We start from the raw sequence: 24,961 nt of genomic DNA, 5'->3' as shown, positions 1-24,961 counted from the left end.
GCTGCCCACCAGCCACCCAACTCACCTTCCACCCTACCCCACCCACCACCTGGAACCCTACCCACTTACCAAATTACCTCACCCACCTACCCTCCCTACCACCTTGCCTATCAATCATTCATGCACTCACCCATTCATCCATTTACCCATTCACTACCATTCACACTGGACATTTAAACTGACCACATGGCAGCTAATGCTGTAAAATAGGTATGTGTCCAATCTTTCCCCGACACTACTCTGCTGCCAAGGAGTTCTCCAATGGACAGTATACTCCGCATTTCTAGAGAAACCTGGCTCAAATACCTGGCCAGAAATGCAGAGCTGCCTTGGAGCTCAGAAAAGTGCAGTTGGAGCAGCAATCCGACGGTGATTGCCACTTTGTGGAAGACCTGGGCCAACATTTTTTTTTTGATTATGTATTTAACTTGAAAATCTCTTTGGTCACCCTTCAATGTCTTTCAATGGTTGTCCACTATTCCTTGTTTTATTTCCTCAAAACGTATTACCTCACACTTCAACATGTACTGTAGTTAAGTGTAAAATATTGAACATGGGAAAAATATGGATGACACATGTTCCCTATGAATGGTGGAAAAGCCAAGAATGAAACTGAAAGAAACCTAGAAGTCTGAGTATTTTCGGTGCTAAATATGACCTACCAATACAGAGCAATAATCATTAAAACCAACAGAATGCTGCAACATAGATCTATTATAGTAGAATGCGAGTCTGTGGAAGTCATGATCAAATTGTATGCTGCTGTTGTCTGGTGAAAACTTTGGATATTATGTCCAGTTTTGGTTACCAAGATGCAAGGTAGGTATTCAAGCATTGAAAGCAACAGAAACATCATAGCTGGTTGATTTCTAGTGTTTGATGTCTTAGCTATGACAAATGATTAGAGAAATTTGGACTTTTCAGCCTTGAAAGAAGTAGTTTGAACCTGATCCTGTAGAGGCATATTGGATAGAGGTATAACATCATACTGTCACTGGATCCAAATCCTGGAGCTTCCTTCCTAACAGCACTGTGGGTGTATCTGCAGCAGATAGACTGCAAAGGTTCAGGAAAGAGGTTCACCACCACCTTCTCATTGCCAACAATGCCCACAACCCATAAAAGAATTTTTAAAAATGTGAAAAATTTCTTCAAAGTAAATTGCTTCAAAGGTTCAAGCCAGTAAAAGACAGATTTAGGATGGCTTTTAGGAATTTTTTTCCCCGTGTAATGAGTGGATGAATGATGCCAGCCTTAGAAGTAACAGGGATGCCACTCTGCTGGAAATACCTTTTCCAATTAAGTATTTTGAATTGCAGATTTCTACAGTAGGATCAAAGTCCTTACATTCAACTAACTCAGTAACATCTGAATGAGGCACAGCTCCTTTAAAAGGGTAAGGATTATTCCATGATTGTGAAAAATATTTCTTGCAGTGAGCTTGTTAATGTGTGGCTGTTTATTATTTCTCCCCACTTTCCTTCAGTTTTTTTTCACTTCCCTTTTCCTTTCCTGAAGGCATTAGATCATCCAACTGACTATTAAATCGTTTTCGCCTCTACATCTGGAAGTCTATTTCGTGTGTAGACTCCTTGGTAAGGAATAATTTAATGAACAGTAGTTATCCTTTGGTAACTTGGTAAAATCACTATTTTTTATAGCTATCTATCCTCAAATGATGCTTACGCAAGCAAATTTTGAGCCAGTGAAAAAGTGCTCTACTGTGGAGCAGAATGAGGCGTGCTCATGTTTCTCCTTCCAAAAGATACACACAGAGAGAGCTCTGTGATCAGCCACATGAAGGAAGAAGCTGGCTTGGTAACGTCATTGTAGCCAGACACACTATGGATTATGTCCGGCTATATGATATTAAACCCACTGACAGCATGGCCTCCCAATCTTTCCTGTCCTCTATCACGGAGTTACTGGATGACAGTACGTGGAAGAGACTGGACAAACTGCCAACTCTGAATGAGCTGACAAAAGCTATCTGGTCGTTTGAATTGAGTAAAACTCCTGGATGTGATGGTTTACCGGCTGAGTTGTATTCGATCCTGTGGGACTGGATCATCCCAGATCTGCTGCAAATGTACGAGTATATGTTTCTAGTCAGAATCCATGAAGAAAGGCATCATTACCCTTATCTACAAGCAGAAGGGGAAGAGGGAGGAAATCAGAAATTGGGGCCCATTTCAAAGCTTAACATGACTACAAAATTCTGTCCAAAGTCATCGCCAATCAGTCAAGTCTGCTCTACAGTTGGTGTCCATCCTGATCAGACCTGCACTGTACCCAGCAGGAAGACCTCAAATAGCCTAGCGCGACTCAGGGATGCGACTGCGTATGTGCGTAACATGGGGGGGGGGATAACTGCCTCATCAGCTTGAATCAGGAAAAGGCCTTTGACAAAATATTGCACACCCACATGATGGATGTGCTCTCCAAAATGGGATTTGGGGAGGGAACCTAAAAATGGATCCAACTTCTCTACACAGACATTAGTAGCATAGTATGAATACATGGGTAGAAATCAGAAAGCTTTCCACTTGAATCTGAATCTGACGAGGCAATCCTCTCTCTCGTCATGTTTGTGTACTGTTTTGAACCTTTTGTCGAGTCCATCAGGAAGGATACAGGAAAAAGAGGAATGACAATCCTTGGCAACAGAGGTACTCAGGTCAAAGCTTTCCAGCATATGGATGACACGGTTGTCTTCTGCTCTGATACACTGTCAGTCTGCCGATTGACGAGCATCTGTGACCAGTTCAAATTGGCCTCGGGAGCCAAGTTAAATTGTGGCAAGAACAAGGCCATGTTTTTTGGGAACTGGGCCGACTGATCCATTGTCCCCTTCACCGTCAGGTCAGGCTACCTGAAGGTGCTGGGGGTATGGTTCAGAAGGGCCAAGGTGTGCACCACAAAAAGCAAGATAAATCCAACCTGACCAATTACCACCCATCAGTCCCATCATTAGCAAATAGATGGAAGGTGTCATTGACAGTGCTATCAAGTGGCACTTACTCAGCAATAACCTGCTGACTGATACTCAGCTCGGGTTCCAGCAGGACCACTCAGCTTCTGACCTCATTACAGCCTTGGTCCAAACATGGATAAAAAAGCTAAGCTCAAGAGGTGAGGTGAGGGTGACTGTCCTTGACTGATGTCAAGCATTTGGCTGATTGTGGCAACAAGAAGCCTTAGCAAAACTGGAGTCAATGGGAATCAGGGGGGAAACTCTCCGCTGTTTGGAATCACATTTAGCACAAGGAAAGATGGTTGTGGTTGTTGGAGGTAAATTATCTCAGTGACAGGACATTGTTGCAGGAGTTCCTCAGGGTAGTGTCCCATGCCCAACCACCTTCAATTGCTTCATCAATGACCTTTCCTCTATCATAAAGTCAGATGTGGGTATGTTTGCAGATGATTGTCCAATGTTCAGCACCATTTGCGACTCCTCAGGTACTGAAGCAGTCCATGACCAAATGCAGCAAGTCCTGGACAATATCCAGACACAGGCTGACAAGTGGCAAGTAGAATTTGCGCCACACAAATGCCAGGAAATGACCATCTCCAACAAGAGGGAATCCAACCATGTCGCCTTGACATTCATTGGCATTGGTAATGAATCTCCCACTATCAATATCCTGGGGGTTACCATTGACCAGAAACAGAACTGAACCAGCCATATAAATACTGTGGCTACAAGAGCAGGTCAGAGGCTAGGAATCCTGTGAAGAATAACTCACCTCCCCAAACCCTGTCCACCATCTACAAGGCACAAGTCAGAAGTGCGATGAAATACTCTCCACTTGCCTAGATAAGTGCAGCTCCAACAACACTCAAGAAGCTTGACTCCATTCAGGGCAGAGCTGCCCTTTATTGGCACCCTATCCACCTCCTTAAACATTCACTCAACTGACACACGGTGGCAGCAGTGTATACCATCCAGAAGATGCACTGCAGAAACTCAACAATGCTACTTGGACAGCACCTTCCAAACCTGTGACCTCTGCCATGTAGAAGAACAAGGGCAGCAGATAGATGGGAACACCACCACCTGCAAGTTCCCCTCCAAGTCACTCACCATTCTGACTTGGAACTATATCGCCGTTCCCTCACTGTCGATGGGTCAAAGCCCTGGAACTCCCTTCCTAACAGCACTATGGTGTACTTACACCACATGGACTGTTCAAAAGGCGGCTCACCATCACCTTCTCAAGGGCAACAGGGATGCACAATGTATGCTGGCCTAGCCAGCGACGCCCACATCCTGTGAAAGAAGAAAAGAACTGGCAGTAGAATAAACACATGGTGAAACAGAAGCTGGGCAAATGGGAATAACACTCCCTCTTCAAATTGTGGGTTCAAACCTGGTCCTTAGGTGTGAGGTGTTCTCAGCGTTGCTCTGTATGGAACAGATCTGGCCTGAACCCTGCTCCTATGCCATGGCGAAAATACAAGCTATCTTCTGCTTTATTTGGTGATTGAAATTGGACTGTGACTGCAGGGTCACGATGTACAAAACCTCTAGATAAAGAGGGAAAAATGTATACAATGTTGCCTGCACTCTGATGGCCACCTTTGCGTATGGCTGTATCAAACTGTGCATAGACTCTTGGTATGCAATCACCTAGGGCTGAATTTTGGCTACCGAGGCGGGTCATTTGAGTTGGGAAATTTCCCAACTCACCGGAACCACCTTGGTAAAAAGTATCCCATAATGTGCAATGGCTTTGCTGAGTTCGGATTTATCTCCTGTGTGAGTCGCACTCTGTTCCCTTTCCCCCTACTGGCAAAAAATGGGATTTGTCAGAATTGGGAGCAAGAGTTCCCACCTGCAATTTTTGAAGTTCCATGGAGTTTTACTGACTCTGGGAAAATCCGGCTCCAAGTGTCACTGCATGCTGAGATTCTAACTGTCCCAGATGTTTTGAAGAATGGATCTGGCCACATTGCTGTGTAATACCATACCACCTGTCCCTCAAGAATCATGAGACGATCAAGCAGAGGTCCACACATAATTTCTTCGAGGCCCTGTGGAAAAAGATGGTAGATCCTGTTGGATAATTCCCTGAGCAAACTGTCAAAATCTTATGACAAAATGCCTTATCACCAGAACTTTCAAACAAACACCAGGATGTAGCTTGGCTGGTGGTAAAAAGGGCCCTCCTCCTCAGACTCTTCCTGCATGCTTGGAATCTCACCACCTCTGCTTGCTGCCCTGAAGGCGGCTGCAGTGAGGAAGAAGCTGTTACTCGCCTTGTTCTGGAGTGTGCCTTTGCAAAGAAGGTCTGGAAAGAGATGCAATGGTTTTAGTCAAGTTTCATCCCCAGAAGCTCCATAATGTAAGCTTCTGTGCTCCACTCAGGGATGCAAACCAAGATAAACATCAACTACTGCTGGAGGATCATCAGCTTGGTGAAAAACCCTCTTTGGCCTGCCTGAAACTTACTGGTCTTCCACTGCAAGGAGCTGTTGATGGCCAAGTGTTGCAGACTGAACATTGCAAGGCCCAGGACTATGTGCTTAGGGATGCACTGAAGCTTGGGGTGACTGCCACAAAGCCTCAATGGGGGAAGGCCAGTGCCTAAGGTTCTCCAGCTAAATATAAACTGTAATGGCAAATGCAGTGAAGCACCTCATGCAGTGTGTTGTTGTAATGGCAAGTGTGTAAGAAATTGGGGGTCTTTAATAAGCGGGTATTTTCTGCATTTTATGAAATTAGCTAAGCAGCATGATTTTCTTTCTGCAAAGAGGGTTTTTAAACACTTTGACCTCTAAACAGTCATAGTTCAGGCTGCCGTGTTGACATTCCTGAGTTGTTAGATGACATCCTGTGCACCCCCTTATCTCTCAAATGTTTAGAAAAGACCAAGATATGACCCTCAGCATGATGTAAACAAAAAACTGACCTTGAGCGGGATGAAGAACAGGGAAGGGTGGCAACATAGGAACAGGAGAAGGCCATTCAGCCCATCAAGCCTGCTCCGCCATTCAATACAATCATGGCTGATTGAACACTTCAATGCCTTTTACCCACACTATCCCCATAGCCCATTACATTATTGTTAATCAGAAATCTACCAATCTCTACTTTAAACATACTCAATGACTGAGCTTCCATGGCCCTCTGGGGTAGAGAATTCCAAAGATTCACAACCCTCTGAGTAAAGAAATTTCTCCTCATCTCGGTCCAAAGTGGCTTATTTTGAAATTGTGTCCCCTGGTTCTAGACTCCCCAACCAGGGTAAACATCTTACCTGTATCTACCCTGACTATTCCTTTAAGTATTTTGTAGGTTTCAATGACATCACCTCTCATTCTTCGAAACTCTAGAGAATACAGGCCCAGCTTCCCCAATCTCTCTTCATAAGACAGTCCCGTTATCCCCGGAACAAGTCTGGTGAACCTTCATTGCACTCCCTCAATGGCAATAATATCCTTTCTGAGGTAAGAGGACCAAAATTACACACAGTACTCCAGGTATGGTCTAACCAAACTTCTATACAATTGAAGCAAGACTTCACTACTCCTGTACTCAAATTCTCTTGCATTCCATTAGCCTTCCTAATTGATTGCTGCACCTACATGTTAGCTTTCTGTGACTTATGGACAAGGACACCCAGGTCCCTTTGTACATCTACACTTTCTAATCTCTTACCATTTAGGAAATACTCTGCACATCTGTTCCTTTTACCAAAGTGGATAACCTCACATTTCTCCACATTATATTCCATGAATGTTCTTGCCCACTCACAAGGCCTGTCCAAATCCTCCTGGCTTTACATCTTCCTCACAACACACATTCTTGCCTAGCTTTGTACATCCGCGAACTTGGAAATATTACATTTGGTTCCGACATCCAAATCATAGGTATATATTGTGAACGGCTGGGGCCCAAGTACTGATCCTTATGGTGCCTTACTAGTCACAGCCTGCCAATGCGAGAGTGACCCTTTTATTCCTACTCTCTGTTTTCTGCCTGTTAGCCAATCCTTAATCTATGCTAGTACATTGCCTCCAATTCCATGTGTTTTTATTTTGCTAATCAACCTCCTGTGAGGGACTTTATCAAAAGCCTTCTGAAAATCCAAGTATACTAAGTTCATTGACTCTTCTTTGTAAATGTTGTTAGTAACATCCTCAAAAAACTCCAATAAGTTCATCAAACATGATTTCTTATTCGCAAATTCATGCTGACTATGCCCAATCAGATCATGATTATCCAAGCATCCATTTATCACATCCTTTATAATAGATTCTAGCATTTTCCCTACTACTGATATAAGGCTAACAGGTCTATAGTTCCCTGTTTTCTCTCTCCCTCCCTTCTTAAATAGTGGGGTGACATTTGCTACCTTCCAATCTTCAGGAATCATTCCACAATCTATAGAATTTTGGAAAATGATCACCAATGCATCCACTATCTCTACAGCAACCTCTTTCAACACTCTGGGATGCAGAATACCAGATCCCGGGGACTTATCAACTTTCAGTCCCATTAATTTCTCCAATACAACCTTCTTACTTATACTAATTTCCTTCAACTCCCCATTCTCCCTAGTCCCTTGGATCTCTAAATCTGGAAGATTTCCTGTATCTTCCTCAGTGAAAACAGACACAAAATAATCATTTAGCTTCTCTACCATTTCTCTATTCCCCATTATGAATTCTCCTGATTCTGCCTGTAATGGACCCACATTTGTCTTAGTCAAACGCTTCCTTTTTACATACCTATAGAAGCTTTTGCAATCCGTTTTTTATGTTTTTTGTCAGATTACATTCATAATCTATTCTCGCTTTCTTTACCAGTTTCTTGGTCTTCCTTTGCTGGATTCTAAAGACCTCCCAATCCTCAGGTTTACTATTACTTCTGGCAACTTTATAAGCCTTATCTTTTAATCTTATATAATCTTAACTTTCTTTGTCAGCCATGGTTCACTGACTTTTTTTGGGTTTTTGCATCTTGAATGAATGTATAGGTGCTGTAAGCGAATGAGGAGAGACAATGGGTGGAATTGTCCCAGATTTGCACTAAGTGTAGTAGCGGGCAGGGAAAATGACCTTTTACCTGCCGGTCGCTATGGTGGCTTCTAACACTGTATTATCCCAAACCCGCTGCGTTAATTATGCATTCCCGGGAAACACGCCATTCCAATGGCGGGAAGGATCTCATTCGCCCGCCATGCCATCACCTTACCACTTCATCACACCAGGCGCCATATTTAAAATGCAGCCGTGCACACACCTCTCAGTTCTCCCAGCCCAGGACTGCTGCACAGAAGAAGGGATGGCCCCAAAAGACAAAAAGACTGCTGTCCCCCGGTTTAGTGACGCGTTCCTCGAGCCCTTTTGGACGCCGTGGGGGCCCACCATGATGTCCTCTACCCCCGCTCTGGCCGCAGGAGGGGCAGTGGCATTACCCATCCAGCATGGCAGTGATGATCAGTGCTAATGCCCTGCAAAAGAGGACAGCCACCCAATGCCACTATAGGATGAATGGTCTCATCTGTTCGGCCAGGGTAAGTCACTCTTTTTGTCACTCTCAACTCACACACTCACAAACCCATCACACATCAGGGACAACACCACTAATTCTCACACACACCCTCACATTCTCCTCAGGCTCATGTTCTCTGGAGCTCATCCTCCCCATGGCTCCTCTCACCACACAAACATTCCATAAGACCATAAGATGTAGGAGCAAAAGTAGGCCATTCAGCCCATCAAGTCTGCTCTGCCATTCAATGAGATCATGGCTGATCTGATAATCCTCAATTCCACTTTCCTGCCTTTTCCCCATAACCTTTGATTCCCTTACTGATTAAAAATCTGTTTATTTTAGCCTGGAATATATTTAACAACCCAATCTCCACAGTCCTCTGCGGTAAAGAATTCCGCAGATTCACTACCCTTTGAGAAAAGAAATTCCTCCTCATCTCTGTCTTAAATAGGCGACCCCTTACTCCGAGGTTATGTTCTCTGGTCCTAGACTGTTCCACAAGGGGAAACAACCTCTCAGCATCTACTCTGTCAAGCCCCCTAAGAATCTTTTATGTTCCAAGAAGGTCACCTCTCATTCTTCTAAACTCCAATGAGTATAGGCCCAACCTATTCAACCTCTGCTCATAAGAAACTCCCTCCATGCCTAGGATCAACCTAGTGAACCTTCTCTGGACTGCCTCCAATGCCAGTATATCTTTCCTTAGATAAGGGGACCAAAACTGTTCACAGTATTCTAGGTGTGGTCTAACTAGTGTCTTGTATAGTTTTAGCAAGACTTGCCTATTTTCATGCTCCATTCCCTTTGAAATAAAGGCCAACATCCCACTGCCTTCCCTATTACCTGCTTAACCTGTATGCTAGATTTTTGTGATTCATGCACGAGGACCCCCAAATCCCTCTGTACTGCAGCTTTCTGCAGTCTTTCTCCACTTAAATGATATTCAGCTCCTCTATTCTTCCTACCAAACATAACCTCACATTTTCCCACATTATATTCCATGTGCCAAGTTTTTTGCCCACTCACTTAACCTGTCTATATCCCTCTGTGGACTCCTTGTGTCATCCTCATCACTTGCCTTCTCACCTATTTTTGTGTCATCCGCAAACTTGGTGATGGTACATTCACTTCCCTCATCTAAATCATTAATATATGTTGTAAATAATTGAGGCTCCAGCACTGATCCCTGTGGCACTCCAAGGTACAGGTTGCCATCCTGAAAATGCCCCCTTTATCCCAACTCTCTGTCTTCCATTAGTTAGCTAATCCTATATCCATGCTAATATACTACCCTCAACACCATGGGCTCTTATCTTATTAAGTATCCTTATGTGCGGTACCTTATCGAATGTCTTTTGTAAATCCAAATGTATTACATCTACTGGTTCCCCTTTATCTTACCTCCTCAAAGAATTCTAATGAATTTGTCAGGCATGATTTCCCCTTCATGAAGCCATGCTGACTCTGCTTGATTATATTATGTATTTCCAAATACTCTGCTATTACATCCTTTATATTAGACTCTAACATTTTCCCAATGACAGATGTTAAGCTAACTGGCCTATAAGTTACCTATTTTTTGTCTCCCTCCCTTTTTGAATAAGGGTGTTACATTGGCCATCCTCCAATCCTCTAGGGCTTTTCCAGAATCTAAGGATCCTTGGAAGAATACTACTAGTGCATCCACTATCTATGTAGCTACTTCCTTTAGTATCCTAGGATAGAACCCATCAAGTCCAGGGGGCTTATTGGCCTTAAGCCCCACTAGTTTCCATAGTGCTTTTTCTCTAGTGATAGTTATTGTATTTATTTCTTCCCCCCTTTTGTCCCTTGATTATTTAATATTTTTGGAATGCTATTAGTGTCGTCTACTGCGAAGACTGATGCAAAGTATTTATTCAACTCCTCTGCCATTTCCTGGTTCCCCATTATTATTTCCCCAGCCTCATTCTCTAAGGGGCCTATGTTCACTTTGGCCTCTCTCTTCCTTTTTATATATTTAAAGACACTTTTACTGGCCGTTTTTATATTACTTACTAGTTTACCCTCAAAGTTTATTTTCTCTCTCTTTATTATTATTTTGGTCATCTTTTGTTGGTTTTTAAATCTTTCCCAATCCCCTGTCTTACCACTAATCTTTGCCACATTGTATGTTTTCTCTTTCAATTTTAAACTATCCTTAGCTTCCTTGGTTAACCATAGTTGGTTTATCTCCTTCCTTGAATCCTTCTTCCTCACTGGGATATATCTTTGTTGTGAGTCATGAGCTATTTTCTTAGACGTCTGCCATTGTTCATCAACCGTCTTTTCTGCTAAACTCCTTTTCCAATCCACTCCAGCCAACACTGCCATCATTCCATTGTAATTACCCTTATTTAAGTTTAGCACAGTTTCTCACTCTCAAACTGTATGCTAAATTTTACCATGTTATGATCACTGTTTCCTAGGGGATCTTTTACTCTGAGGTCATTTATTAAACCTGCCTCATTACACATTACCAGGTCCAAAATAGCCTGATCCCTGGTTGGATCCACAACATATTATTTGAGGAAATGTCCCGAATACACTCTATGAATTCTTGCTCATGGCTACCTCTGCCAATTGATTTTCCCAATCTACAGGAAGATTAAAGTCACCCATGATTAATATGCTGCCTTTTTTACATACCCTCATTATCTCCTGATTTATTCTCTGCCCTACAGTATAGCTACTGTTAGGAGGCCTATAGACGACACCCGACAGTGTCTTCTTCCCCTTGTTATTTCTTACCTCCACCCATATGGATTCTACATCTTCCAATCCAAGATCATTTCTTGCTATCATACTTATTCTAGCTCGTACTAACAAAGCTACCCCACTTTTCTTCCTGCTTTTCCTTTCAAAAAATCACATACCCCTGAATATTTAGTTCCCAGCTTTGATCTCCTTGTAACCATGTCTCTGTAATGGCTATAAGATCAAACCCATTAACCTCTATTTGTGCCATTAATTCATTTATTTTGTTCTGAATATTACGTGCATTCAAGAACCATCAATTTTGCCTTTTTACCATTTTTTTTCTCCATTTGACCCTATTTGCTGCTTTTTTTATGTTTGTACACTCTGTCCCCTCCTGTCACACTCTGGGTATCATTACCTAAGTAGCTGCCCTGCAATGCTGCCATATCCTTTTGCTTTGCAATCCTACGTATCCCCTCTCCAGAGCACCACCCCCTCCTCCCCCTCTCCGGCACCTCCTCCCCACCTAGATTAAAGCCCTCTCTACAGCCCAATTTTTCAATTCGCCAGGACACTGGCCCCAGCACAGTTCAAGTGAAGCCTGCCCCGCCGGAACTACTCCATTCTACCCTATTATTGGTGCCAGTGTCCCATGAACTGAAACCCATTCTTCCCACACCAATCTTTGAGCCACGCATTTAACTCCTTGACTTTATTTACTTTATGCCAGTTTCCCCATGGCTGACGTAGTAATTCTGAGATTATTATCTTGTAGATTCTGCTTTTTAATATAACTCCTAACTGTTCAAATTCTTTCAGCAGAACCTCCTTTCTAGTCCTATCAATGTTGTTGGTACCAATGTGGATGATGACAACTGGATCCCTCCCCTCCCACTCCACGTTCCTCTCCAGCCATGAGGAGATGTCCTTAGCCCTGGCATTGGGCTGGCAACACAGCCTTCAAGACTCATGTTCACAGCTGCAGAGAACAGTATCTATGCCCCTAATTATACATCCCCTACCACTACATTTCTATTTACTCCCCCCAGTTGAATGGCTCCATATACCATGGCGCCATGGTCACTTAGCTCATCCTCCCTGCAGTCCCTGCTCTCATCCACACAGCTTGCAAGAACCTTGTAATTGTTGGGCAATTATAGCAGCTGAGGCTCTTCGAACACTACCCCTTCGTCCCATACCTGCCTCACCTGCAATCACACCCTCCTGTCCCTGATCACAGACCAAATTTGAATTACCAAATCTGAGGGGTGTGACTGCCTCCTGGAACAAAGTGCCCAGGTAACTTTCCCCTTCTCTGATGTGGCGCAATGTCTACAGCTCGGACTCCAGCTCCTCAACTTGATTCTGAAGTTCTTCGAGCTGCAAACACTTACTACAGGTGTGTTCGCTCCAGATCACCTTGGTGTCTAGCAGTGCCCACATGCTGCAGCAGCAAACACAACACCCATCCTGCCATGACTGTCATAGTTTTTTTTCATTTAATAATTAATTACTCTAGTATCCCTGCTCTTCACACTTGAAGGATCCCCTGCTCTTTATACTTTATTGTAATTAAATTTTTTACACCAGTATAGATCTTCTTCCAAGTTATTTTTAAGAAAAAGAGAGAAAAAAATGTCCATGCAGTGCCACGTGTCCTGCTCACACTCTCTCCATCTGTTTCCATGCAGGAGAAGCCTGCTCCCATCAGCAGGAAGAAGTCCCAGGCCAGGGGCTGAATTTTCCCTCCATTGCGGGGGGGTGGGGGGGGGGGGGGGGTGGGTGGCGGGGGGGGTTGATTAGCGAGCGCGTGTGGACGCACTTCCGATCAGTGCCCTCAATTGGAGGCATGCCACCATTTTACGTGGGTGGGCCAATTAAGGCCCGCCCAACGTGATATCCGCACTGAAGGGCTATGCGCTCCCTGTGCGGGCGGGGGGAAATCCCAAAATCGAGAGTGCGCTCTTTCACGCATGCGCACGAAAGAGCGCACTCATCTCCTTGAGGTTACGTGCTGCCTCAGGGAGATCGGCTGTACATTTAAAAAAATTAAAAATAGAAAAATATAATTTCCCTTAATGTCCCCTCATGTGACAATGTCACATGACTTGGGATATATCCATAATTTTTACAAAATCTTTATTAAAATGTTTTAAAGCCTCATTGAAACCTCATCCTGCCCGTGGATGAGGTTTCATGTTTTTTCTAGTTCCCGCCAGGGCTTCTGGCCTGCCCAACAACCTTAAGGTTGGACGGGCAGGTCCTTTAATTACTTAATTGACCCTGTCAATGGTCTCAATTGGCCATTGACAGGTCGGCGGGTGCGCAGCTGATTTTGCTGCGCTCCTGCCTTCCTGAAAATTTAAATCGGGCGTGGTGACGTTGGGAGTTTCCCCCTACGTCACTGCGCGTCATTTTACGTGCCGGCGAGTGGGCCCCACACCCGCTCGTCGACTTGTACAATTCTGCCCCAGGGGTGGATTGGTCCACATTAGGCTCCTCACTCACTTTGAGGAGCATGTCATCGCGCTGACCGGTGAGGACATGGACCAAGCCCGTGGTGACGGTGAGGTCAGCAGCAAACACACTCGTGAGGATCCTGCATCATATCATCCCTCTCTCAAGGCAAATGTGAGTGCTTTTTCCTGCTTTTGCCTCTGCTGCCATGCACTAATTATCTTGACTTTGGTTCACAGGACGCACTGCCAACGACCGACACCTTCAGCCAGCCAGTCCATCAACTCCATCCAGGTCCTCACCTCCAGCTAAGAGGTCTCCTCCTCCATTGAAGAGCTGGAAATAAGCAGCCTGGAAGACCCATCACTGCGCTTACCCACACCCTGCAACAGCACAGAGACACTCACCTCAATGTCCCGAGCATTTTCAATGCTGCCTGCTGGGGTTCTCTTTCAGATGTCCATCTGAGCTGACCGGCATCTCCTCCCACCCACTGATCACACTCCCCTGCAGCACCTGACCTCGCCCACCACGACTCTCATTTCACTTTCAATTTAGATAGAATGGTTGTGATTCAATTCATTAGCTTCCTCATCCTTTCCCGTTCCCCCAGTCACCCATTTCCTTTCCCCATCAGTGCTGACCCCCCGGCATCACCTTCCACTCCCCTCCATGACCTACCAGCCACAACCCTTTTTCTTCGGGGATGTCCAGGTGAATGAACACGTTCTCTTCCTTCCTGAAATTCTCACCCCCATCCACATTCACCCCACCCCTCCTGACCTCCTCCTTCCCACCCCCAAGGTGCGTGTCTGCCTCCGAGTCCCCACCAACCACCCTTGCCACCCCTTCTACTGTTGAACCCTCACCTTCCCACCCTATGGCCTCACTCTGCCCTCGGTCATTCTCACCATTCCCTCGTACCACGCCCACCCTCAGTTTGCTCCCCAGGAGGTAGTCATGGGCTCATCAGAGCCCACCCTTGCACGTTCACCTGGACATATCCCCCACCGGACCCCTTCCCCCCTTGGAACCCCTTCCCCCATGGAACCTCTTCCCCCTTGGAATTCCTTTCCCCATGGGACTCCTTCTCACCCTGGACTCACCCCGACTTAATCCTTCCCACTTCCTAACTCCTTCGGACACCCTTACTTCTTCCTCCAGCCTTACTCCTTCGCCCAGCCTTAATCCTTCCCCCTTCCTGACTCCTTCCTCCACCATTACCTCTCCTTCCGCCCTTACTCCCTCCCCTCTCCTCAGTCCTTCCTCCCCCCGGTCTCCTTCCCCTCTCCACACTCCCTCCCTCTCTAAACTCCTTCCCTTACACCTTCCACCCCTCTTACACCTACATCCCCAGTTGCCGTTTTCTCCCCTGTTATCCACTTCTCTTTCCCATTCACCCTCCTCACCAACCTGGCCTGACACCTTTATTCCCCCCCTCCCAACTTCACCCCCTTAACACCTTTGTTCTTCCTCCCAACCTCACCCCGCCGACATCTTTCTTTTCCACTTCCCAACCTCACCTCCCCGACACCTTTTCACCCCCTCCCAAGCTCACCTCCCCACCCCCCCATCCACTGACACCTCTCCCTTGCCTAGTCAATCCTAGACCTTCCTCTACCACCCCCCGGTACATCTTTCTTTCCCAAACACACTGGACCTTCCTCTCCACCCCTTTGACCATCATCCGTTGTGTGCAGACCCTCAATGGTGACTTTCCAACATCCGTGAGCAGCTCCGCAGCAGAGCCATGTTTATGAAGATCCACACAGCATACCATGGACATTCTACCAGGGTCCCAATGGTGTTGGGCTCCAGCATCTTATGCTCCTCGGATGTCTGCGATGTGAGCAAGGGCTGGACAGTAAGTTCCAACTTGTGCACGTCGCACTTGTCAAGACATGTTGTGCACCGGCATGTTTTCTTGCCGATGTGGTCGGACAGTCCAGTGTGGGGGGAATGATTCCGGTGGGCTGGCCTTATAATGATACGCGGATGTGTTACAATGAGGTCCCCAACATTCATTGGAGGGAGATGACGGGCTAAGCGGATGATCGCAAACTGGTTTCACGATGTCGTGGAACCAATTTTTCGACCTTCTCACTATATTGTCCGCTCATGCCACTGAACACACCCGACGCCAGTGGGCACAGAAAATTCTGCCCAATATTAAGTAAAAATGGTACAATTAGAAAGGGGTACAGGAACAGAGGGGCTTGGGAGTGTATGTACAAAAATCTTTGAAGGTGTTAGGACAAATTGAGAAGGTTGTTAAAAAGGCAAATTTGTTTTATAGGGTCGAATTTTATAGTCCCCCACTGGCAGGTTTAGAGGCAGGGGTACCCAGAAAATTCCCCGGGTGGCCTTCCTATCACTTTCCTGCCTGCCCACGACCTTCCCACAATTTTATGAGTCACTTCTAGCCCGGCCTCAATTTTGAGGCTGGCAGGGGGAGTTCAGGCCCTGGGGGAAGCCTGCTGATCACCTTGCATGGACCTCAGGTGGAAAGGGGTGGGGAACACTTCTGGCACTGGCCCCCTTCCAAGATACAATCCCGCCCCCAGAGCCCCACAAGGTCTGCCTCCCCCTCCCCATGGATGCACTATTACCCCCAGCATCTCCAACAGGAACCCCAGCTCCGCTCCCCACCAACCCAGGCCTCTCCTCCTGTCCCTGCCAGCAGCTCCCTGAGTTGGAACGTCCTCTGGAGTATGGGTGGAAATCCAGCCAATTAATACCTGTTGACTGTTCGAAAACCCAGCCATCTGTAAATTTCTGCCCCTAAACTAGAGACCTAGTAAGAAAAGAAGGAAGTTATACCAAACTGTTATATGTCGCTAGTTAGGCCCCAGTTAGAGTATTATGTCCAACTTTGGATATCACACTTTAGGAAGGATATGTCATGACCTTGGAGAGCATGCAGAAAGGATTTACTAAAATGGTATGAAGGATGCAGGACTTCAGTTTTATGGAGAGACTGGAGAAGTGGAGGGTTGTTCTCATTGGAGCAGAGAAGGTTACATGGAGATTTGATAAATGTGTTGAAAATCATGAAGCGTTTTCATAGAGTAAATAAGGAGAAACTGTTTCCAGTGATGGAAGAGTTGGAAACCATAGGACACAGATTCAAAGGAATTAGGAAAAGATCAGGAGCAACACGAAGGGGGGAAAAAAACTTATGTAGTGAGTTATTTTGATCTGGAATACATCAACTGGAAGGGTGGGGGGAGCAAATTTAATAGAAACTTTCAAAAGGGAATTGGATGTATACTTGAAGGGGAAAACTTTGCAGGGTAGTGTGGCTAATTAGAAAGATCTTTCAAAGGGCTGGCACAGGCACAAAGGGCCAAATGGCCTCCTCTGTGACATTCTATGTTTCTACTTACGGGCAGGGATGCATCATCCTCTCCTTTGGGATTTATGTTGCTTGGTTTTTCTTTTCTTTTTGCAGCCTGCTCAGAGTAAGATATTTCTAAATTTATATCAGCTGTTTGTTGAATACCTTCAGCCTTGATAGCTGGGTCGATCAGCTGCCCTAGAAGGAAAAGAGGTGCTTGTTATTGTCCTGATTGTGTCCGTCTAACTGAGAAATGGACTTCAGTGCTTACCATTCCTTTACATCTCCTGCTGCATAACTCTACCTTATGAATATAGGACATATAGAGCATTGTAATCAAAGAACAATCTACAGGTCGAGTATCCTTTATCCATATATCCGAAAACCAAACACATCCAAAAACCAAACTTTGAACGACTATGCAGTTAATTTGTATGTTAATAAAACAATGTAATATTTTATTACAGGTGTAAGGCAGGAGTTGGCAAATGGAGAAACAACCTAGTATTTGTAGACCATAGCTAGACTAAGCTTAGGCTATTGTAACATAAGTAGGCCTAGGTCTATTGTAGATCCGAAACCGAAAATATCTTAATACCGAAACACAATCGGCCCCAAGGGTTTTGGTTGAAGGATACCCAACCTGTATTATATATTAAAAAGGCTGTCATATCACAATGTTTTATAGGAATTGTACTTATATTTGGCATAAATTATCCATAACATAGGGCAGTATTTTGACCTAGGTTGGCGGGCGGGCCCCACCGGCTCGGCGGCGGGTGAGCAGCCGAACTCCGCCGTCGAAGCAGGGCCCGCCGCCATTTTAAGTGGGCAGACCAATTAAGGCCCGCCCAGCGGCCTGCCCAACGGGAAGCGCTATGCGTTTCCTGTGCGGGGGGGGGGGGGGTGGGGGGGGGAGGGATTCCCCAGCTGTCAAAGTGCGCTCTTTCATGCATGCACGTGAAAGAGCTCACTGCTCCCTAAGACTAAGTGCTGTCTCAGGGAGATCAGTGAAAGTTTTACAAACTTAAAAAATAGAAAAATAAAAAAATTATTAACATGTCCCCCTCATGTAACAATGTCACACGAGATGGTACATGTAAATAAATATCACATAAAATTTATTAAACATTTTTAAAGTGGGCATGAGACCTCATCCCGCCAGTGGATGAGATTTTATGTTTGTTCTATTGCCCGCTGGGGCTCCTGGCCTGCCCGCCAGCCTTAAGGTTGGACGGGCAGGGCATTTAACAAGCTTAATTATCCTGTCAATGACCTTAATTGGCCATTGACAGGTCGGCGGACAGACAGCTGATTTCGCTGTCCGCCCGCCTTCCTCAATATTTAAATGGACCAGGATGACGTCGGGGGTTTCTCCCGACGTCATCCCACGTCATTTTCCCGTCGGCGAGCGGGCCCCGCCCCCAAATCACCAACAGGAAAATTCAGGCCATAATATTATGTCACAGCACCCCTAAAATTCAGAAACTCAACTTTGGAACCGTGGAAGTTAAAAGAAAAAACATTTAACAGTTTCTCTAGGAATTGCAGAACACAAACGGCTAAATGGTTTACCTCATTAAGCAATTAAAAATTAATTAAGGCATTAACTGAAAAACACCCATGGATAGCCAGGGGTGAACATGGTCCATCATGTAAGGAGGTTTTGGAAACTCTGTAGCTCAAAACTGAACATGTGAGTAAAATATTTTTTCATCCAGTTGAGTAATAATGACTGGAAAACAAGTGGCATAAAAGCCAAAATGGTAAATATGAGCACACTTACTATTTTTTGTAAAATATATGTCATACCTTCCATTTTCTCAGTGGTATCTTCCCTTTCATTTTCATCAGTTGCAGCAGCTGAAGCTTTATTTGTACTTGAAGCCTGAAAGTTAATATAAAGACCCTGTCTATAACTCTATGTATAATTCAGCGACGATCAAGTCATCAGAGTGACATTGATGGTTGGTTGGTTCACGTTATTCCCTTGCTGGCTGAAAGACTAATAGAGGAAAGGTGACAACTCAAATAGCTGTGCTATAAACAATAGAGAAGGGGAAAGAATGCAAAATGAAGTGTACTACATACTTCCCTCTTGTTACAGTAAAAAACATTTCATAAGTGGATAAAATTAAATTATGTAAATATATTCCATAATTGTTGACAGATAAGCCTTCAAATTGTAACACATCCCTCCTATTAGCAATGTAAGCAATTGATTTGCTTTGCTAGTGAACATCCATGCAACACACCAAAGAAAGACTATTTTAGGCTTTTTTAAAGCATGAGGAATGTTCTGAATCACTGGCCATGTAGATCAGGAAATAGTGAAGCTGCCCATTAAAATCACGAGCAGTGAATGCATAATTCCCCAATAATGAGCAACCATTGGGTGCAGCTCTTCACTGATAAGGTGCATGCAAAATTTCCATCTTCATGGTGTGTGCACTGATTGAGGGCACATAGTTGAGGGTAAATAACCCTACCTTTTTAAAACAACCTTTCTACTGGCATTTACTTTGAATGTATTCATATTTTTACAGTACGAAAACTAGATCAATTTGAAATCTGTTTTATAATTTCTCTTTATGGTATCTGTTCTTTGCACTTTAGTTCTGACTACATGGTTTCCAATAATTCAGAGGCAAAGAGCAGGTCAGTGCCATAACACTGACCTTTACTACCATCAGGCTGAAGCATTAGAGAAAAAAAATTCTGATAAGGTGGCCTCTTTCTGCCCTACAACTTGTCCCAAGCATGAATTACATGAAAATTGTAGTACCATAGCAAAGAAAAGAGCCTTTGGTTTAGTGATGGCATTCCTACTTATGACTGAGAAGATTTGGATTCAAAGTCCACCAGACAGTCCTGGTGAAGGGGGATGAAAGCGGCAGCTCTGAATTCTGGATTAATCTCCAGTTGGTAACTTGTGTCTGGTGGGTGTGGATTACCCTCCTCATTATATGGGTTGTGGGAGCTCAGAAAGCCCACCCAGCAGAGAGGACCAGCCATCATATTTGCTGGCATAAAGGTGGAACGGGTATTCACATCATGGCTGGTCAGACTGTTAATGGGATTGTGAATCCTTCAACTAATTCACTTTATGTCCAAGGGAAAAGTCTGAGGATATGGAAACAGCAACCAGAACAATTACACCACTGAATAAATGTTTCACAAATACTAGCTCTTCCTCACATCTGGGGCAGAATAATTCTGATGGCAGGGTTTCCCCTCTCACCGCCAATGAAGTTGGTGGGGAATGCATCCCCGCTGATCAGGGATGCCCCGCAGCCATGAGGAACATTAATTGGCTAAAGGCGAGATTTCCGCCCCTCACTGGAATTACGGGAATATCATCACGCCTTTTTAAATTTATATTGAGACTGAGAGTAATACTGCTGGACCTTCTAATGTTACGTCAGGAATGTGCTGTTTCTTCATGTGGCTTTTCTTTTTATCAGATGGCTATGTGTCAACAAAGGAATTTTGCATGAGTACATGCAGGAAATTGAACAAAATGGCACAGGTTATGGTTGGTTAATTACTTTAATTATTAATATAAGTGAATAGAATGAGAAAGATAATGGGCTGGAATTTACTTGAGCAGAGTATCTCATTCTCAGCTGGTTGGACTTTTTCTGCACTTTTCAATTCAAAAACATTTTGTCCTGTAACTTGCTGTGAGTTGATAAAGTGCGAGGATTCTGATGAAGGATGGGACAAACTGTGTAACTCCTTATTTAATGAAATAAATAGAGGATGGACAGAGATGGCTGAATTCCGTGTTAAATCAGGTGCAGGGAGAGAAATGGGAAAGATAGGCTGGATTAAGAAAGAAAAAGAAACAGAAAGTAAGAAAAAATAAAACCATATAGGTTTTTCCATTTTAGAAATTTTCAACATTTCATTATCTGAAGGAATGAGATTCCACACTTTTAATTGTTCATTTTAGGGGTGAGAAATGTCGATTGACAGTCATTAACAATTATGTAGTGATTGTGGGTTGGGCCATTTCTTGCTGTTGTGGGGTCATGTGGCTGTACAGACCAATCAGCCCTAAGCGCGGGGAATCTTAAGAGCGAAGTTTGGTCTTGGAACAAGCATGCAGCCCCGTCTGGAGCCTGTAAATAAAGTTCACTGATTTTTACAAGAAACCCGTCCTGCACTCCAAGTTTATTACAAATTTTCATGTTGTTTAAAGAGTACTTGCACTTATAATTACCAGACTTAACTTTTTGTGGTGAGTTTTCCAGACAATCAATTTGCAAATGCAGCTACATCATGAAAGTCAGGGAGGTTATGTGTGAGATGCTGCTTTTACAAAGCTAACTGAGGAGTACTTTGTTTAAGTTCTTGGCCAATTTGCACATTGACAATGGTATGTGCTGTTCACATGCTTTTGTTCTTCAAATTCTGGGCCAATATAGCATTAAAAACTATTGTTGGAAAAAGATACTTGGTTTAAATATTCAGCATTCAGACTGTGCATTGAATGCATAAAAATAAAGACAAGTATTGTTTTCCTTTCCCCAAAGCCAAAAATGAAAAGAGATGACCTTGTTGAGTATGTTGATAATAAATGATGGGAGTCTGGTTTTGTATTTGTGGCCTATTGCTGGTTTACTTTAAATTACAGCACAAGTGACATTATTAAAATGGGACACTGAAGGCAGGATGTCATTTCACCACAACAACCTTTTTTATATAGCACCTTGAACACAATAAAACAGCCCATGGCGCTTCACAGAGCTTTATAAAGCAAAATTTAACACTAAGCCACATAAGGCGAGATTAGAGCAGACGAACAAAGGTTGTCTCAAAGAGGGAGGCTTTAAGGAGTGTCTTAAGGAAAAAAATAGTAGAGAGGCGGAGAGTTTTATGGAGGGAATTCTGGAGCTCAGGCCCTCAATAGCTGAAGGCATGGCCACCAAGGGTGGAGCAATTAAAATTGGAGATGCACAAGAGACCAGAATTGGAGGAGTGCAGATTTCTTGGGGGGTTGTGGGGTTAGAGGAGGTTACAGAGAGAGATAGGGGCAAAGCCAGGGAGGGATTTGAAAAGAAGGATGGGAATTTATAAATCAAGATGTTGCTTGACCAGGAGGCAATGTAAGTCAGCGAGCCAGGAGTCAAGGTTGAATGGGACATGGTACAAGTTAGGACGCAGGCAGTAGAGCTTTGGATGGCCTCAAGTTTACTGAGACCAGAATGTGGGAGGTCAGACAGGGGTGCATTGGAATAGTCGAGTCTAAATGTAACAGAGGCATAGATGAGGGCTTCAGCAACAAGGGCAATGGAAGCAGGGGCTGAATTGGGCAATGTTACAGAGGTGGAAATAAGTGGTCTTAGTGACAGCACAAATATGTTTGGAAGCTCATCTCAGGACCAAATATTGCACTAAGGTTGTGAACATTCACTTGAAATGCAGCTGCCTTTTTGAGAAATTGTAAATTGAATTGGAACATCAGGCCTAAAATTTTGTGTGGGGTGTCCTGGAATTTTGATTGATTATACATAGTTGCAGAAATGTCTTGAATCATGGAGAATTCTGAAAGGAAATGAGGAGAAAACACAGGGTTGAATTTTCCCCCCGTTGGGGGGGAAGTTAATGGGCGGGCGCATACAGGCGCGCCCATGATCGGAGGTGCGCCGCCATTTTATGTGGATGGGCCAATTAAGGCCTGCCCAGCGTGACGTCCGCATAGAAGCGCTATGCGCTCCCTGTGCGGGCGGGGGGGAAATCCCAAAATCGAGAGTGCGCTCTTTCACGCATGCGCACAAAAGAGCGCACTCATCTCCCTGAGGCTAAGTGCTGCCTCAGGGAGATCAGCTGTACATGTAAAAAAGATAAAAATAGAAAAATAAAATTTCCCTTAATGTCCTCTCATGTGACAATGTCACATGAGTTGGGACATGTTCATAATTTTTACAAAATCTTTATTAAAATTTTTTGAAGCCTACATGAAACCTCATCCTGCCCATGGATGAGGTTTCATGTTTTTTCTAGTTCCCTCTGGGCCTCTTGGCTTGCCCGCCAACCTTAAGGTTGGATGGGCAGGTCCTTTAATTACTTCATTGACCCTGTCAATGGCCTCAATTGGCCATTGACAGGTCGGCGGGTGCGCAGCTGATTTTGCTGCGCTCCCGCCTTCCTGAAAATTTAAATCGGGCGCGGTGACGTCGGGAGTTCTCCCCGACATCACCGCGTGTCATTTTATGCGTCGTAAAATTCTGCCCACAGTTATTGTGCCTTTAACTGTGATAGGATATGTGACATATTGGCACCAAGTACACTTGGCACGTTTTTCTACCTGTTTATTTGAATGAAAATCATGAGCCTAAAAACTACTTTTGGTGATATCAGCAAACAAATTCTTAATGGGTTTTGTATGGCATTCGTTTTTTCAGCAATTTAAGTGTGTATATTAGCTCATTTTATTTTAAATGTGTTGATTCCTCCATTTATAACAATTGAGGAACATCAGATTAAGAATTTAGCTTTTGTCTGCTTATATCACCAGTAGTAATGTTGAAGCAATGGTTGCTTAAGCCTGTCAGTAAAGTGTGACTTTTTAATTCTACAAGTATATTTGAAGTGTTTTTCTATTCTGTTAGATTTATATATATATATATATATATATATATATATATATAGGGAACTTGCTGTATGGAGAAGCAGGTGTTCAAAATCCATTCTTGTTGTCTCTTGGTACATTCCAGTCCCAACACATTGTGCCATTGCACAACCCATCACTGTTGAACTTTATTAGCAGGAAAGCTCAATTTTTATGCTCATTATCATTGTATAAATTGTTGCCTTTATTCCGTTTACCTACCCTTGTCATCTTTGCAGGCTACTAGACCATATAAGAATGTCCGCTCTAGCCAATAAATAGAAGAATATAGAGTACACCAACCATGACTCTCTCCTCTGATTTTCCCTCCTGTTGTATGAAATGCTGCAGGTTTTAATGTTTAATGTTCCATTTTCCTTCTTTTTCTGAATGTTTTGGAACAAGTTTCCACATTAAAGGAACTATATAAATGCAAGTTGTTGTTGTCACTATAACATATAACTGTCCTGGAATTCATTGGTGGGATTCTCCCCATCTTCCTTTGGTGGGACGTTGGCAGAACCCCCAGAGGAATGGTGCAATTGTCTGGTAACTGTGTCTCTGGGAGATCTGCTGCTCTCCCACTTACTTACTTCAAGTTGGAGCAGAAAATCAGGAGAACCCCATAGAGTTTCAGGGCCAAAAATGAATCAGTATTATGAGCGTATATTTTAAGTCCTTGTGCCTTTAACTGTGATGGTTATTCTTTGTCTTTACCAATCCTACAAATCCCGCCAATATGCTGTCTCCTTACTATATGAGGAGGACTGTCTTAACATTGGCAACTCCTGTGATTAAAGACTCCATCACATATGCCCTATTTAGGATATCTAAACTTCAACAGAATGAGAGGCCTGCTTCACTGATTTCTTTTAGACTGAAGTCACCTTCCTTACCTGTGGACTAAAGATGTCCCTGACATCAGGGAAGTGTTGTTTGTTCTTTTTTCTCATTGTCATTGTAAATGTTTCCACTCTTCTCTGAACAGCTTCTGCTTGGGTACGGGTCAGGGTTGACAGTAATGCCATGCTCTCCTGGGTGTCTCCACTGACTAGTCCTGAAAGGCCTGCGTCCTTCAGCCACTCTTCCTCCACTTCCCCTTCTGCACAGGAAGCAAAAGGAAAAAAATGGAATGAAAGACAGTGACAATAAAGGAATTTAATTAATTAGGTTATAAAAAAAAACTTATCTACTCCCTACAATCTGAGACTAGATTCTGAAACATGGTTGCAAACTGTGACTAAATGTATTCCGGGAGGTTCCATCACATGACTTGCTCCCACACTCCTGCCCTATTGGCCAACACATCCACCCTTGTGAACCACTGCCT

General features: G+C 44.0%; 1 protein-coding gene across 1 annotated transcript in view; it reads right to left on the bottom strand.

The window, feature by feature from the left end:
- The window catches only part of arhgap18 (Rho GTPase activating protein 18), a 107,736-nt gene that overhangs the window by 36,612 nt on the left and 46,163 nt on the right, over nt 1-24,961 (bottom strand). The window contains exons 3-5 of the mRNA XM_078541292.1: nt 24,528-24,733; nt 18,828-18,903; nt 17,065-17,213 (exon numbers count right to left, since the gene is read on the bottom strand). Of these exons, the coding sequence (XP_078397418.1) occupies nt 17,065-17,213; nt 18,828-18,903; nt 24,528-24,733 (431 nt within the window). The remainder of the gene's footprint in view (nt 1-17,064; nt 17,214-18,827; nt 18,904-24,527; nt 24,734-24,961) is intronic.

The sequence above is a fragment of the Cetorhinus maximus genome, chromosome 5 (genome assembly GCF_964194155.1).
Source record: "Cetorhinus maximus chromosome 5, sCetMax3.hap1.1, whole genome shotgun sequence".
NCBI lineage: Eukaryota > Metazoa > Chordata > Chondrichthyes > Lamniformes > Cetorhinidae > Cetorhinus > Cetorhinus maximus.
This window is presented reverse-complemented; position numbering and strand designations above follow the sequence as displayed.